The sequence below is a fragment of the Ambystoma mexicanum genome, chromosome 6p (assembly GCF_040938575.1).
Source record: "Ambystoma mexicanum isolate Mex_15411 chromosome 6p, UKY_AmexF1_1, whole genome shotgun sequence".
In the NCBI taxonomy this organism is placed as follows: domain Eukaryota; kingdom Metazoa; phylum Chordata; class Amphibia; order Caudata; family Ambystomatidae; genus Ambystoma; species Ambystoma mexicanum.
Genome location: NC_090935.1, coordinates 601072577 through 601090438, shown reverse-complemented (window position 1 = coordinate 601090438; position 17862 = coordinate 601072577). Strand labels below are relative to the sequence as shown.

General features: G+C 45.8%; 1 protein-coding gene across 1 annotated transcript in view; it reads left to right on the top strand.

Annotated features, from left to right (window-relative positions):
• Nucleotides 1-17862, top strand: part of AGGF1 (angiogenic factor with G-patch and FHA domains 1) — a 905326-nt gene that overhangs the window by 656423 nt on the left and 231041 nt on the right. Inside the window, exons 11-12 of the mRNA XM_069627444.1 lie at nt 11363-11445; nt 15835-15962. Coding sequence (XP_069483545.1) covers nt 11363-11445; nt 15835-15962 — 211 coding nt within the window. The remainder of the gene's footprint in view (nt 1-11362; nt 11446-15834; nt 15963-17862) is intronic.

Below are 17862 nucleotides of genomic sequence, written 5' to 3'. Positions count from 1 at the left end.
GCAGGTTGTTATCCAGACCGATTCTAGCTGCGTTAGGCCTGAGGAGAACGCCTAGGCTGGTGAGTCTATAACCAGCTGTGTTTAGTTAGGTTGATGGGGAGTATGAGGCTGTTAGGGAGAATTCTCTGTTTAGGCTGAATTTCCTAACCTAGTGAGTCCCCCAGCAGCTTTGCTGGATTTTTGGGGTTTATTTTCTTCTCCTGCCAAGAGTGAGACTCTTTTACCCTCACTCTTGGGCATGACTTGAGTGTTTCTGTGACTTGCTATGTGCTTATGGGCTATGGGGTATTTTTCCCCATAGGCTATCATTGGTTTTTGAATGTGTGTTACACAGCACCCTCAGTGCAGTAACACAGGGGTGTCATAGAGACCCCCAAACATAGACTCCACACCCTGGGACTGACTACTGTCTCCCTGGGTCTGTGAAGTCTCCATTGACTTTACTAGTCTTAACTTAGGAACTTAAACAGTACAAACCATCATACTGTGGAAGTACTGGTAGGGGTAATTAGATTGCCCCTGGGTTTGTTGTCGAGGGGGTACTGTCCCGTCCCCCCTCGCCGAGTTTCTGGCTGGTGGCAGTGGATACCACGGAAATATTCCACCGGAATATTTCCCAATGGGATTTCCCATTGATTTTAATGCACCACTTTTTGGTGCAATGTTAAAGATACCGCCGGTTTATTTATTTAATATACATTCACCGGTTGGGATTTTTTGCCAGAACTCGCCGCCAAAATGGCGTCTAGGTTCACTTCAGTAACCCTGAACCCAAGTCGAGCCTTTGTTCCACTTTTGGCGGGCTTCTGCACAGAAGCCCTCCAAAGTGGTGCCATTCTGTCTGGGTACCACAGGGGGTGTGGGAGGGGGTTTAGGCACCCTGGACTGAGTTGCCTTGCCAACTCATGTCGCACTCTGGTGTGATTGGCCCAAGTGGTGAGCCACCCCGCTCACCACTTAGCATGTTTGAGTGACAGCTAGGCTGTATGAATGGGGGTTTGCTGCATAAAAGCAGGGTTTTTGGGACTGGTTCTTCAGAAGTCACCACAGGACCTAAGAAGCCGAAGAGGGAGAAGCCGAGCCGACCTGCCAAGACGACACCACCGGTGGAGCCCTGCGGAACCGTCTCACCACTTTTCCCAACGACAGAGGAGATCTCCCGCCTGGAGAGTCTTCTTCCCTTGACTGGTGGGGACAACCAGTTTCTGCCTTCTTTTCGCCGCCCTGAAGCATCTCGTGGCCGCCTTGCCTGTGCCAAGCACCCCGGCAACCGGGATACCACTTCTTACCTCAACCGCGAAAGAGGGGTAACCTCCTTTTAACCGGAAAAACTCCACGGCTGGTTTCTTCCCTGGTAGTGCAACGACCTGCAGCCTTCCTCCACGACGAGATCTTCTCCTCCTCTGGACGACGCCGCGACTTGCACCCACTACCAGGAACAACTGCCACCGCTGGAGGATCCTTTCCATTTTAAAGGTACAGTGTTCCGCCCGGCTTCCCTTGCCACCGATTGTACGGGGTAGATTTAGCCCTCGGCTCTCGACCCTGGGTAAGCCTGGGACACCCTAACTAAACTTTTCTAAACTTGGTAAAACCTTTTCTACTCACCGGTAAAGACTTGTGACATTGTGTGATCTTGGGCATCTTTTCGCCTGGATCCCCATAGAGTGGGCCTGGCAACCGAACTTCCTTGCTCCTCAATAGACTGCCTTTCTACACTCACTGTGAATCTCTGAAAAGTGTTTTGCCTTGCTAATTTCATTACTTTTACCTTTTACCTCCCTTTTTAACTAACTTGTTGGAGTGCCATCTAACGTTAAGCGCTCACCTCTGTTTGGAAATAAGTGGTGTTAACTTAGACTTGTCCAACAAATAACTAGGGATGTACATATAAGTAATAGTGACTGTGTTTTGACTTACTTACCTTTTCTGTGCTAGTGTAATTTATGAGTGTGTCTTTTAAATAAATAATTATATACTTTTACACCTAGCTCTGGTCAGTGTTTGCTTGTGCTACTGTGCCTCTGTACCTATTATGTATGCCCTGTATACTGCCTAACTCTTCTTGAGGGAAGTCTGACTGCTCAGCCACAGCTACCAGGTAAATCTGGGTGGTACAGACTGCTACCAAGTGGGTTTACTGCCAAACACCTGTAGTCTTAAATCTTTTGCAGTGGTCCCAGAGGGAACTGCACAGGTTTCTGTCTAACACTGGTGTACAGCGGTGGAATTTGTATTGAGCATACACTTTAGTGTACTTTTGAGATACCTTAGTGCAACTAACCACAAAGCTTAAGCACAAAAAGAAAGTCATTTTCTAACCTGTCTGCTATGGAAAGTTACAGTCAAGAGTCCCTTGCTACAAAAACTGCTGATTGTTTAAGACTTCTCTGTAAGCATAAAAATCTCATGACTAAAGGAAAGAAAATGGAGCTAATAGAAAGGTTGTTAGAAAACCAAAGTCTGGATGATGGTTCAGGGGAACCTACCACTCTAGCAAATGTAGAGAACAGCAATGATATTGATATTGAACAAAGTATTGATGATCTTGGGTCAGAACCAGAAGAGGAGGATGAAACTATTGTAGATGTTCCCTCTAGGCCTCTGTCTGCTCTACCAGCTGTACCTACTGGGCCTTTGCCAGGTCCCACATTTGGTCCCCAGTACTATGAACTGGAGAAAATGAAACTTGAATTAGAGTACAAGAAACTTAATGCTCAAACTGACAAAGAACTAAGGCTAAGAGAAATGGAGCTCAAGTATGAGCTAGAAATGAAGAAACTGTCTGTTGAGAATGCTTCTCTCTCTGGCTCCTCTAGAAGTTCCAGTCCTAAAAGACCCCGGATGCCTAAAGAATTGATTGGTATGTATGAGCCTAAGTTGGATGTGTTGGATTGGTTGTCTATGTTTGAGTATAATCATGGGCTCCAGAACATCACAGGTAATGAGTTACTCACCTGGTTGTTCTCTAGGCTTCCCCCTGTTGCGACTGATGCAGTAATGGAGTTGGGGGAGGAGGATAGGAAAGAGTATGAATGTGTGAAACTAGCTTTGATAGCTAGGTTTGGGAAGGCCCCTTCCCAGTATCTTAAGAGGTTTAGGAGCCTCAAAAAGCATGATGGTACCCCTTGGGCTACCTGGGTGTGTGAAGGGTTGAAAAACTTAGAGGGATGGATTAAGGGTTACAAAGTGAACACTTATGAAGGAATGAGAAATCTTGTAATGATGGAGTCAATTTATGATGCCTGCTCTCCTGAGCTCAGACAGCACTTGGCTGATTCACGGGAATTAGACCCTAGAAAGCTAGCTAAGGCTGCTGACTTGTGGGTTGCCAACAGGGCTACTCACAAGGATTCTGGGGTAACTCAGAAGAAGGATGAGGGGAGGCAGCCTAAGAAAGACTCCAAAGAGAATTCTAATAATTCCAATTCCAAAGAGGGCCCTAAACCACACCATAAGGGTAAGCCACCTGGGAAACCACAGCAGAGTAGTATACCTTCTGGTGCCAAACCAGAAGGAGGTCAGAACAAGCCTCCATTCCAAAGGGCCTTTGGATCCTGTTATGTTTGTAAGGCTACTGACCATGTGAAAGGAGATCCCAGATGTAAGGGTAAACCTTCAGGGGTCCAGCTTGTCTCCTTAGCCTTCGCTCCAGAGGAGGAAGTCCCTATGGCAAGTGGAAACTTTCTACTACTGGCTGATAAACCCACTGGAGTCTCAGCCAGTGTTTCTTTAGTCTCTCTGGGGTTGTGGGAACAACAGAATTTAGATGTCTATAATTCTATCCCAGATAATACTAAAGAGTATTAGAAGGACAGTGTCCACGTGAATGGTCAGGAGACTCCTGCCATCAGGGACACTGGGGCCAGCATAATTGTGGTGGATGAATCATTTTTCAAGGCAGAGGATGTTGCTAAGGCACCCAAATGCCTCACCAAGTTAGCTGGAGGGCCTGTGCATATGTGTCCCCAGTTACCAGTTCTCATCCAGTGTAATGATATGGCTGTGAAGATACCTGTCAGTATACAATGTGAAGTACCAGGAAGAGTTCTGTTGGGTAATGACCTGAAAGCTCTTGGAGTTGTCACATACCCCCAGACCTCCTAGTAAAAGGTTACAGGAGCTCACAAAACCTGCAAGAGAGAAAACCCTGTGAGGTTTATCTCAGGAGATGATGACAGAAATCACTCCTCTCCCACTGGAGCAACTTACTGCAGTGACTACCAGATCCGGAGCAAAGGGGCAACCCAAGACTCCTAGGAAAAAGCCTACAGCAAGCACTCCAGTGCTTCCAAAAAGGACTTCCCCCGAGGTTGTCCAAAGTTACACCTGTAACTCCACCTCCAGCTGAGTCTGAGAGGGAGGTACGACCCTGTCTGGTTGAACTAGACTCTGAAGAAGAGCTAGTAGGAGGCCCAGAACTTATTGGAGATCTGGACCCGGCTGACCATCCTGAGCTGCAGTCTTTACTGGCAGAAGGTGGACCCAGCAGGTCAGCTTTTCGTAAGGGACAAAGAGAATGTCCAACTCTGGAGGGCCTTCGCCAACAGGCAGCTTCTCAGGCTGATGGGCAAGAGCCTGGGAAGTATAGGTTGCACTGGGAAGATGGCCTCTTCTACAGTGAACCAACTGGATCTGAACCTGGAGCCTACCAACGCCTGGTAGTGCCCCAAGAGAACAGACAACAGTTCTTGCAACTAGCCCACGAGATTCCTTTGGCTGGTCACTTGAGTTTCAAGAAGACCAAGGAAAGGCTCTCTCTCTACTTTTATTGGCCAAAGATGGGGGCTGAAGTAGATAGATATTGCAGGAGCTGCCATACCTGCCAGACTTATGGTAAGGTTGGTTCCAAGAATGTGGCACCTTTTAGTGCCTCTCCCAGTTGTGGGAGTCCCATTTGAGAGGGTAGGGATTGACATTGTTGGTCCCCTTGATCCTCCAACCTCCTCGGGCAACAGGTTTATCCTTGTTGTAGTGGACCATGCTACTAGGTACCCTGAGGCAATTCCTATGAGGACTGTTACAGCTCCGGCTGTAGCTAAGGCCCTCCTTGGTATTTTTACCAGGGTTGGGTTTCCTAAGGAGGTTATCTCTGACAGGGGGTCAAATTTTATGTCCCACTACATGAAAGCCATGTGGAAAACCTGCGGAGTTACCTACAAGTTCTCAACCGCATACCACCCTCAGACAAACGGGTTGGTAGAAAGGTTTAACGGAACCATGAAGAGCATGATGGGTGCTTTAGAAGAACCCCTTAAAAAGAGGTGGGACCTTCTACTGCCATGCCTTCTCTTTGCTTATAGAGAAGTCCCTCAGGAGGGAGTAGGTTACTCTCCCTTTGAACTTCTCTATGGCCATCCAGTCAGAGGCCCCTTGGCCCTGATTAAGGAGGGGTTGGAGAGTGCTCCTTCCCCCAAGCCAGTCAGAGTGACTGACTATGTGATAGGTCGCCGAAGGAGAATGTCACACATGATGGCAGAAGCAAGTGACAACTTGAAAGCTGGGCAAGCTCTGATCAAACATTGGCATGATCAGAAGGCTAACATGGTTGAGTTTACTCAAGACCAGCTAGTTCTAGTTATGCTTCCAACAAGGCAGAGGGCCTTGCAAGACAAATGGATGGGACCCTTCAAGGTTGTGGGAAAACTTGGAGAGGTCAACTATCTGGTGGATCTGGGCAAACCCAGGGAAGCTCCCAGAGTCTTCCACACCAACCGCCTCAAAGCCTATGTCTCTAGACCAGAAGTAGGAGCCTTGCTTCTAGCTTCATCAGAAGAGGAGGAGGAGAGTGAAGCTCTACCTGACCTCCTGAGAGGCTTACCTCCGGACGAAAAGGTTGAAGGAGTTAATCTCTCTTCAGATCTGACCCCTGAGCAACAGGAGGAGTGCAAAGCTATGTTAAATCAGTTTGCCCCCCTGTTCTCACTTTCACCAGGCTTGACCCCTTGGGGACAGCATGATATACTCACTGGTGACTGCCTGCCAGTCAAAAGCAGAGGATACAGAATGTCAGAACCCACATCAAAGGTGAGGTCAAGAAGATGCTTGATCTCGGGGTAATAGAGCCCTCTACTAGTCCATGGTCTAGACCAGTGGTGTTAGTACCAAAGGCAGGATCCAAAGAGTTGAGATTCTGTGTGGACTATAGAGCTCTTAATGCAGTCACCAAGACTGATGCCCACCCTTTGCCAAGGACAGACGAGTTGGTGGATAAACTTGGTGCAGCCAAGTACCTCAGCACACTGGACCTTACGTCAGGCTATTGGCAAATAGCCCTGACAGACCATGCCAAGGAGAAAACTGCATTTTCTACCCCAGTTGGCCTATACCAATTCAAGGTTATGCCTTTTGGACTAAAAAATGCACCTGCAACATTCCAAAGGATGGTGAACCAAGTTCTAGCTGGGATGGAGGACTTCTGCATGGCATACTTGGATGACATTGCAGTCTTCAGCCACTCCTGGGAGGACCATGTGAACCACTTAGGACATGTTTTGCAGGCTCTTGAGCAGGCCAATCGGACCATAAAGGCAAGCAAATGCCAAATTGGACAGAGTAAAGTGGTCTACCTTGGACATGAGGTAGGAGGTGGAGAGATGAGGCCTTTGCTCAGCAAGATTGAAGCTGTGCAAAATTGGACAGCACCTACTACTCAGACCCAGGTGAGAGCCTTCTTAGGCCTCACTGGGTATTACAGGAATTTCATTGAGAACTATGGGACCATAGCTTCTCCTTTGAATGTGATATCCTCTCCAAAATTCCCTAAGAAGGTCAAATGGAATGAGGAATGCAATCAGGCCTTTGAAAACCTGAAGAAAGCTCTTTGCCAAGCTCCAGTACTCAGAGCTCCTGACTACCACCAAACTTTCATTGTACAAACTGATGCTTCCAATGTAGGTATAGGTGCGGTTCTTAGCCAACTGGATGAGAAGGGTAGGGAACACCCCATTTGCTTCATCAGTAGAAAACTGAAGGATCCTGAAACAAGGTGGGCAACAATAGAAAGAGAATGCTTTGCTATTGTGTGGGCACTGAAGAAGTTTAGGCCATACTTGTATGGTTCTACTTTTGTCATTCAGACTGACCACCAACCCTTGAGATGGTTAATGCAAATGAAAGGGGAAAATCCAAAACTATTGAGATGGTCAATCTGCCTCCAGGGGTTCGATTTCACCATTGAGCACAGGTCAGGGTGTCACCATCAAAATGCTGATGGACTCTCTAGGATGTATGTCATCGACTAGAGGTATGAGGTTCATCCAGGAGTGGATTAAATCCTCCTGTCCCTTAGTCTGGGGGGGGGGGGGCGAGTGTTAGGGAGAATTCTCTGTTTAGGCTGAATTTCCTAACCTAGTGAGTCCCCCAGCAGCTTTGCTGGATTTTTGGGGTTTATTTTTTTCTCCTGCCAAGAGTGAGACTCTTTTACCCTCACTCTTGGGCATGACTTGAGAGTGTTTCTGTGACTTGCTATGTGCTTATGGGCTATGGGGAATTTTTTCTCCATAGACTATCATTGGTTTTTGAATGTGTGTTACACAGCACCCTCAGTGCAGTAACACAGGGGTGTCATAGAGACCCCCAAACATAGACTCCACACCCTGGGACTGACTACTGTCTCCCTGGGTCTGTAAAGTCCCCATTGACTTTACTAGTCTTAATTTAGGAACTTAACCAGTACAAACCATCATACTGTGGAAGTACTGGTAGGGGCAATTAGATTGCCCCTGGGTTTGTTGTCGAGGGGGTACTCTCCCGTCCCCCCTGGCCGAGTTTCTGGCTGGTGGCAGTGGATACCACGGAAATATTCCACCAGAATATTTCCCAATGGGATTTCCCATTGATTTTAATGCACCACTTTTTGGTGCAATGTTAAAGATACCGCTGGTTTATTTATTTAATATAAATTCACCGGTTGGGATTTTTTGCCAGAACTCGCCGCCAAAATGGCGTCTAGGTTCACTTCAGTAACCCTGAACCCGAGTCGAGCCTTTGTTCCACTTTTGGCGGGCTTCTGCACAGAAGCCCTCCAAAGTGGTGCCATTCTGTCTGGGTACCACAGGGGGCGTGGGAGGGGGTTTAGGCACCCTGGGCTGAGTTGCCTTGCCAACTCATGTCGCACTCTGGTGTGATTGGCCCAAATGGTGAGCCACCCCGCTCACCACTTAGCATGTTTGAGTGACAGCTAGGCTGTATGAATGGGGGTTTGCTGCATAAAAGCAGGGTTTTTGGGACTGGTTCTTCAGAAGTCGCCACAGGACCTAAGAAGCCGAAGAGGGAGAAGCCGAGCCGACCTGCCAAGACGACACCACCGGTGGAGCCCTGCGGAACCGTCTCACCACTTTTCCCAACGACAGAGGAGATCTCCCGCCTGGAGAGTCTTCTTCCCTTGACTGGTGGGGACAACCAGTTTCTGCCTTCTTTTCGCCGCCCTGAAGCATCTCGTGGCCGCCTTGCCTGTGCCAAGCACCCCGGCAACCGGGATACCACTTTTTACCTCAACCGCGAAAGAGGGGTAACATCCTTTTAACCGGAAAAACTCCACGGCTGGTTTCTTCCCTGGTAGTGCAACGACCTGCAGCCTTCCTCCACGACGAGATCTTCTCCTCCTCTGGACGACGCCGCGACTTGCACCCACTACCAGGAACAACTGCCACCGCTGGAGGATCCTTTCCATTTTAAAGGTACCGTGTTCCGCCCGGCTTTCCTTGCCACCGATTGTACGGGGTAGATTTAGCCCTCGGCTCTCGACCCTGGGTAAGCCTGGGACACCCTAACTAAACTTTTCTAAACTTGGTAAAACCTTTTCTACTCACCGGTAAAGACTTGTGACATTGTGTGATCTTGGGCATCTTTTCGCCTGGATCCCCATAGAGTGGGCCTGGCAACCGAACTTCCTTGCTCCTCAATAGACTGCCTTTCTACACTCACTGTGAATCTCTGAAAAGTGTTTTGCCTTGCTAATTTCATTACTTTTACCTTTTACCTCCCTTTTTAACTAACTTGTTGGAGTGCCATCTAACGTTAAGCGCTCACCTCTGTTTGGAAATAAGTGGTGTTAACTTAGACTTGTCCAACAAATAACTAGGGATGTACATATAAGTAATAGTGACTGTGTTTTGACTTACTTACCTTTTCTGTGCTAGTGTAATTTATGAGTGTGTCTTTTAAATAAATAATTATATACTTTTACACCTAGCTCTGGTCAGTGTTTGCTTGTGCTACTGTGCCTCTGTACCTATTATGTATGCCCTGTATACTGCCCAACTCTTCTTGAGGGAAGTCTGACTGCTCAGCCACAGCTACCAGGTAAATCTGGGTGGTACAGACTGCTACCAAGTGGGTTTACTGCCAAACACCTGTAGTCTTAAATCTTTTGCAGTGGTCCCAGAGGGAACTGCACAGGTTTCTGTCTAACAAAGGCAAGTGATGGTATGAGAACAGCTGTACCGAATGGTGTCCTAGTATTGTTGTGTTCTAGTTGTCCTGCATTTATAGTGTTGCTGATATACTTTTCTTGTGACTGCTATTATTAGTTAGAGCTATTCGGTGTCGCTTGCAACACCTATAAACCGAAACTATTGTATTGGAGTACATATAGGGATAAAGCGATGAATGACATTTTAGGAGTGGGACACATAGTCTGTAGGTGTTTAGTTATTTGCACGCCCTTTCCCTGCCCATGACATGCTAATCCCTATGGCCATTCCCACCTATTCCTCCCTCTGCCTGCCCAAAACACCTCCTCATGGAAACTCTTTGAGTTCGCTTTAATCAAGCCGTACCATCAGGCTTTGCATTCAAAGTGCCTGCCAGTGTTTTTTCAAAGCAGTCTCAGGGGTTGAAATTAGGATTTGTTGACCAGGAGCAAAAAGCAGCTCCTGGTAAGGCATCACCTGTTAGGCAGGAGCTACCTCTAGGGAACCAGACCTACGTTGTGCTTCAAATCTCACTTGTGTGCAAGATGCAAACTACCTTTTTTTAATGATATAGCATGGAATATGCTTTAAATGTCCTTTATGCGGGTCATTTTATTCTTTTTTATACACATTACCTAACTCTCAAATTTAATGTCAAATAGCTGTTTGTATAGCACAACATGCATGGGGAGTCAAAAGTAGCTGTTTGTTTCAAGCTAATCAGGCTTCCCTTTACTACAACCGGGATAATTCGAACCCTGCAGTCTTTTGAGAGTTAATGACTTCATTGGTGTTGTAAACACGCTACAGGTGTAATAAAAATGTCTTCACAGGCCTGCCTTGAGCCACTCGATTTATAAACACACTGCATGTCCTTTACTGAAGTCCTTTTAAAAATTAGCATTGCTAAAGCCAACATTTTCGGCTTGTGCATACGTTTTAAGCTTTTGACGGGGACTGCTATTAGATGACTAGGTACTTGCACCATTTTGCACCTACCAATAATGGGTAGTCGATACCACTATGGCTGTGCCTAGTAAGTGCCTTTCCCATGCCTACACAAAAGCCCAAACTGTTGGCATTGCTAATGCTTGTAAAAAAGTGCCCTGAACCTATGCTAGAACACAAGTACCCTGGTCTTTGTCTTTGAAATACCACTTGTTTATTATACTGATTTCAGTAAGGATGACAAGGGAAAGGGTACTTAAAGGGAGTAACTTTGTTTATTGCTAGACCTCCTATTCTGGATCCCTTAATTTAATCAGTTTGAGGCTGGGCCCCAAAGGTGTCTGTGCCCTGGGCCCTAAAACCGCTTAAGATGGTCCTCTGTGTAACCCATTTTGTGTTGCCATGTCAGGGATGTTGCTTTGCTTAGTTTTGGGTGTTTTTTAATTTGTGTGTCCTTAATAAATAAAATAGTTTTATATACATCTGTGTGGACATTCTAATATGTGGTGTTATTGTTAACTATGCCTGTCTCGAAAGCCCTGAAATCCTAAATATAAGCCGTACTCTATGCTTTGTCGCCAATTCAGTGTTTGGTTAGAGGAAGTGTGAAAATCCCATGCATGACTCTTGGTTGCCTTCCCAGAGCCCCCCACCAGTGCTGGGTCTAAAGAAACCTCCAAACCATTCCACTTCCTTATTCTACAGACAGTGAAAATAGGGGCACAGAAAATACTTTGTCGAATTGCGTTAGCACTGCCACATTTGTAATAACTGTTAGTAGAAAGGTGATTTTAATTGGTCCTAATAAATCCTATGGAATTAACTCATTGTGTGCATATGTAAGCATGTACCTTAACTCCTACTGGGAAGTAGTATACTTTTAACTTGCAATATTTGAATTCTTTTTGTTAGTGAAATTCTGATTTTTATGGATTTCACCTTAGTAAACATTAATTGAGAATGGTGTTATATTCTTGCAAATGTTTCTTTTCTTTCAGTGCATCGAATATTAAGCAAGCAAGAAAAAGAGAGACGGAGGAAAAAGGAGCTCAAGAATATACGTGCAAAATATGGTTTGAAGGTATGCACTTTATTGTAGATTTATCGTTCATCTCAAATGGTGATTCATTCTGTTTTAGTGGCTTGTTTCAGATAATTTGCTCTCCTTTTGACTGTTCATTTATGTGAATGCAGGAGGGTGAAGAGTGAGGGCTGCCTTCCCTAGGAGATAGGACAGCCAATACATTCTGTTAATTTAAGCTAAGTAAATGTACTGAAATTAAACTTTTCGGGAAAGCAGCTTTGTTTCAGTTGATGATGCTCGATAATTTATTTTTATATATGCGAGTGGCAGCCTGAAATGTGAAAATATGAATAAATGAGTTAAAAAAAGTTTAATAGAACGGTTTGAACAGTAATTTGTAACTATTACTTTAAAAAAAAATAGGATTTCTATATGTTATCTAATAATATTTGTGTAGCAAACCTGTTCATTTATTTGAGTGAATGGTCTCCATGGAGATATCTTATGTACAGATAAAAAACAGTATGTTTTTATTTATTGAACATTTGTATGGCGCCTATACAGCAGAAAGTGTTTCCAGGAGCCACAAGACTAAGGCGGAGGGGGAATAAACAGGATAGATAAAAGATAACTGTCCTACTAGGCCTTGACACATTTGGATCGTGCAAGTGCAGTAAACTTGAAGTGCAGGAGTGTGGGGGTGGGGAAGGACAGGGTTTGGGGGTAAGGGGGTGGAACAAAGGAAGGAGGGGGGCCCAGGGGCTAGGTAAATGCTGCAGGGAGCCTGGAAGGGCGTGCATTAGCAGAACAGGATAAGCGTAAGCTAGTGTGGAAGGTGGGGGGGGGGGCAGACTCAGTAGTCATGTCAGGGAAGGGTACCCAAAGGAAAGTGATAGTGGGGTAGCTGCTGAGGCAGACTAGTCGAGGAAGGGCCTGGCCCCTGTATGACTCAGAAGGAACCAGGTGGGCAGTTGTAACATCAGGGGGGAAGTAGCAAGGAAGGTAGAGCGGGAAGGAGGAGGAGAAGAGGAAGGTCTTGAGAATCTTCTGGAATTTTAGGAGATCCGGCTCTTGAGAGGGACAGGGAGAACATTCCAGAGGGAAGCTCCTGTCGAAGAAAGAGATCTACCCCTCACCTCCCCTCCTCCCCCCAACTCTCTGCTTGGAGAAACGTCTGACCTGCAGAGAGTTAGAGCTAGTGGACCGAAGGACTCTAGCAGGGAGGTATTTAAGCAGAGAAAGTTGGATGTAGCGTGGTCCCAGGCCCCACAAAGCCTTGTGGACGATGCTGAGAGTCTTGAATTTGATCCTTGCAGCCACTGGAAGCCAGCGGAGAGATGTTAGTGCTGGAGAGAGGCAGCCCCTGGGCTTGAGGCCAAGGATAAGGCTTGCAACCCTATTCTGGATTAATTGAATAGGGCGAAGGGAGGCAAGAGGAAGATGCTGTTGCAGTAGTCCAGCCTGGAGAGAACCAGAGCTCTGGAGAGATTGAGTTTCTGGAGAAAGGTGAGGATGGGGCAAATTCCTCTGAGGAGGTGAAGCTGAAAGTGGGCCTTCTTGGCAAGATCAGCGATATGAGGAGAGAGTCGTCGAAGATGACTCCCAGGTTTTTTATCTCACAAGAGGTTGAGGGGAGGGGGCCCAAGGAGAGCAGCCAGTGGGAAAGCGGATGGGGTTTCCAATCAGAAGGATCTCAGTCTTGCCGGTTTTAGGACAGAGATCATTAGCAGATCACCATGCCTGGATAGCAGTCAGACAGTTGGGAATGAGAGAGGCGGTAGAGCAGGGAAGCTTAAAGGACAGATGAGTGTCATTCGCATAACACTGGAAGTGAGGGGAGAAGATGGAGATCAAGTGAGCAAGAGGGGCAAGGTAAATGCTAATAAGCCATGGCGATAGGATAGATCCCTGAGGGACACCGCAGGTAGAGAGCGAGGTAGAGGATAGGAAAGACGAAATCACATAGTTGGGGTCTGACAGAGTAGAGCTCAAGTCTCCATGGTTTTTCTAAAGTTCAGCTTAATTTTGCGTAGAGACCAGCAAAGAATTGAAGAGGATCAAATCCTTGTCTGGGGTACTGCGATTCTATGCCACATTTAACTTTGTAACACCAGACTACAGCATCTTCTTACCTCTTCCTCACTGCTGTGCAGTTAGCAGCAGCTAAGCACACTCGCCAGAGAAGGTTTACTGCTTTGGGCCGTTGCCGATTAATGCATAATCCACCAAATGGAGCAGCATTGAGATAATCCACACCCATCGTCACACTTAAAAATCTATCTTGCTCACCCTGCAAGCCAATAGTAGGACTTGGAGTTGTGGAAGTAAATTACAAGAGCTATGTGGTATTGGTGCAGAGGTGCTCCTGTTTGCTGATTGTGTGCTCCTGTTAGTTGATTGCCTGCAAGTCATTAGCTTGGCTTTGGGGATTGGGCTGAAAGGTGAGTGTGTGACACATTTGTGGACGCACAATCGTGCTGCAGGCTTGGCACCATCACCTCCCTCCAGGCAGAGGAGTCCTTTTACTGCTATGGAAGCCTGTTAGCGCCTTCCCTTTATGGATCGTACCCATAGTTATTTCTTGTTCTATTGGGAAAGCATGCCACCAAAATTCCATACACCGGCCAGTCACTGAACAAGGTGCTGCTCTGAGCGACAAAAAGGTACAGTGTTATGTGCAGGACATAGTGCACTGTTCAAGTGATGTGCCAGCAGGACCTAGAGCAATCTGCTTATGTTTTGCTAACTGTCATTGCTAGGGAGATTTTCTACAAGTCCTCTTGTGATGGCTCGAGGACGATAGTGCATGCTTTATCTTAAGTTGGCCCTGACTTTGTACAGTCTGCAATACAGGTCTGTACTGAAAATTTTAGATAAATGAACAGTAATATTTCTGAAAACACAATAACAATTTAAAATAGATATCCAACATAAAGTGGCACGGTGAGAAACTTCTCAAGATTTTTATACCGTTTTCATGAGTTTCAACATGTGTCCTACAGAGTACAATTGGGAAACATCCACAGGCAGCTCAATTGCAGATAAAAGGTTAGTATAAATGACCAAGTCCAGGGGAGCTGTAGCAGAGACAACCCTCAACCGAGCGACTATGGAGGTCCCATCAGAAAGATCCAGACTCAAATTCAATGGTCAAAGGCCTTGAGAAAAAAGATTTCAGTGCAGTTCATAGGAAGGACCCTCACAGCACCTGGGAGTAAGATCAGCAGGTTAAGCCCCTATGTACTGAAGACAGCCTACAGCAATAGATTCAGAGCAAAAAGATCCCAGGATATCTCTCAGGCAGCTAGGATTCACGGAAGAAGAACACAAGACCCTGGTGCAGAGGTCGGCTTCCGTTGTGTGGTCCTGGAGGTTGCAGTAGAACCACCGGGCAAGCCTGAATGCAGGCAGCCCATCTGGCGTCAGTCAAGTACAGATGATGGAATCTAGGCCAAAGATGCAACACTCGAGTCTATGGATCCAGGCACAGCTGCATGCAGATACAATTCTGGCCCTTGACTGATCAGTTTAGGCTATTATCAGGGCTATAGAGTCTGTAATGGAGCAGCACTTAAGATCAGAAATGCTATGCCGCTGTCAGCAGCATGATGGGACTCCCATCTGTGGGTTGTTGCCAACACACGGTCTCAGAGCTCCAAGGGAGCAAACAGTCTCTAGCAGAGTATGATCTGACTGTTATCACACAGCTTCTAGTAGGGAGTCTTCAGTGTCACTTTAGTCTGTCAGCTGCTTCAGGATCAGGTCCATTAGTTGCATGAAGAATACCTCGAGTCTCCCTAGCTAAACACACCCACAGGTCATGTGGTGACCCTAACCCTCCAGTCTTCAGCTATGCTACATTTTAAGTGTTGGCAGCCCCCAAATCAATATTGGCTAGAATCCAACATCTGCTGGCAACCCGAGGGATGTTAATTGATATGCCTGGCAGACCCTCACCTACTTGAAACTGGATACTGTTAATTCAGGGAGGCCTTTGCAAGTGGAACTCGTACAAGTAGGACCACATAGAAAATAGGCAGATTACAGGGTTCAAAAAGCAGATGACAGCCATGTTCCTGTTCAGAGAGGAAGTTGCAACCAATGAGTTAAAAAGAAAGGTCTGGAAGCCCATTTACCGAGAACCATCACAGACAAATAACCTGTTCTCTGTGAAGGTACCTACTCGGGAAGGGTCCACAACCACATTTTGGCTCGCTGTACCTTTCACAAAGGAAGAATATCCATTTGTATATCAGTCTGGTCCCACCCACTTGGGTAGACCCACGCTGCATGTTTTAATACATAACAATTCTGACCTTATTTGTTCAAATGTTAGGTATACTTCTCCGTGGTCACCTAGATGTTTGGCTGGTTGGAAGTTTAGTAAGAAAGAATAGATGAAACGGTGTGAGATATGAAATTAAATGATTGCCTTTTTTGTTTAAGAACTATTACTATGAAGAAAACAAAACTGTGAAGAATCCAAACTATAGAGACCGTGCTGAAAAGCGGAGGCAAACAGTAGGAAGTGAAGGCACTTTTCAGAGAGATGATGCGCCTGCTTCGGTAAATGTGTAAGTAAATGCAATATCCTACTCCTGTCTCAAATAATATGCATATTATTTCCTTGGCTATTTCTAATTTGCGGATCATTAACCGTTTGACTCAGTATACATACTAACCTGAAAATGGGTGACAACAATAAGAACTTTCTTTATATGCACATAAAACACTCTTACTCTTGGACACCTACTTTAATCCTGAGACAGCACTTTATATGTGCTTTGTGAATTACAGTGGTGCTTTTGACAGTTATAAGATCTAAACTATGGGAAAAACTGTAGAGATGGGGTATTGATCCCTCATTATTATATTTCATTAAACTACTACATAGTAACAACTTGGGGTTTAGGTTGTCCCAGAAGGGCTTGCTTTCCAAGTCCTTTCCCACCAACAGAGGCCTCAAAGGGGAAGTTGGCTCAGAAATGGCATGTATTTTTAAGCATACTGTAATCTATTTAAAAAAAAAAATCCTTTGCATCTTACCTTAGTTTCCCTCACATTTACATATGTGAAAACATGTTGGGTGCTGCCGTCTTATGCTAATCTTATCCGTTAATACAACGCCCTAAGGTCAAGTGCCCTTGCGGCAAGAATGTAGATCGCCCACCCCTCAAACTGACATCACTTGTCCAAACGATATGCTCCACCTATTTTCATTATCTTGGTGGCCAGCGTAGCCAAACTTGCCCTATCACCACCATGCCATAACGTTACCTATCGCAGAACCAGGAAGATAAACGCACATCCTCTTACAGCACATTAAGTTTCTTTCTTTTCACAAATAGGAGAACAAAAAATGTATTTTGAAGAAAACAATAGTCTGCAATGTAGAAGTACTTTTATTTTTCACATAACATGTTTTTATATAAGTTCCTCATGAAACGCTGATTGTGTTCAGCGATCAATAAATCCCCATGCTTCCTTTCTTCTATGTTCCTTGTGTCCTTATGTTACATCGCTGATGTTTCTTGAACCTGCATACTATTCCATTAGTCAGAAGATGAGGAGGAATTTGACTTTTAAATGCAACGCCTTCACATCCGCTTGTTTTTACACCAACGCCGACACGTTGCGCCTCATTGCTGCCTTCGCTGATCTACAGATTGGTCCCTGGCGATCGTCCCACATAATGGTAATCAAAAAAGCCACGCTGATGATTATCGTCCAATGTTTATTGAAGAAGCCATCAGACGGGAGCTGGAAACTATGGCATGCGCAGAGCGGTAGAATATAGCTATGTAAATTACTAAATAAAAGAATATATTTCAGTAGCCGTTTTATAGTCGAATATACACGTTAAAATGTTAGCTAATAAATTGCATTGTAATTCAGTACCAAACGAAAATGATGAAACACCCACACCACACAGAATGACCACAGACCTGTCAAGATGGGGGGAGTAGGTGTCAGCATGACGTGCAGGGAAGTGCACAGAAGTAGTCGGACCACCGAATGGGAGGGAGACCCAGGTGCACCCATTTCCCTTAGCGGCCCCTACCGGAAACAAAGGACAGATATAGGAACGTCTTGGGTTGAACCACTGACGGAGAGGGCATTATAATTGAAGTGGAAAGAGTAGCCAGTGAACAGAAAACCCCAGAGGTCCAGGGAGCCCAATGGAAAAGGTTCTGCCCCTGCCTTAACGGTGCACAGGTATGCGATAGTGGCTGCACACCGGGATATGCCACAGGACAAAGCGGTGTAGACATTGTTTGCCTGAACACAGGTTGTGGGTGCAGGTGTTGGAGGAGTCCTCACCACAAGATAGGCCACCCAACAGCCCACAACTTTGTATATGATTGTGAAAGGCACAACAAACTGCAAGTGCAACACACAGGCGGTTATAGCGCATGGCAGAAATATTCAACATGACGTGTGATGTGCATTCTTTTCGTCAAAAAGTACATTTGT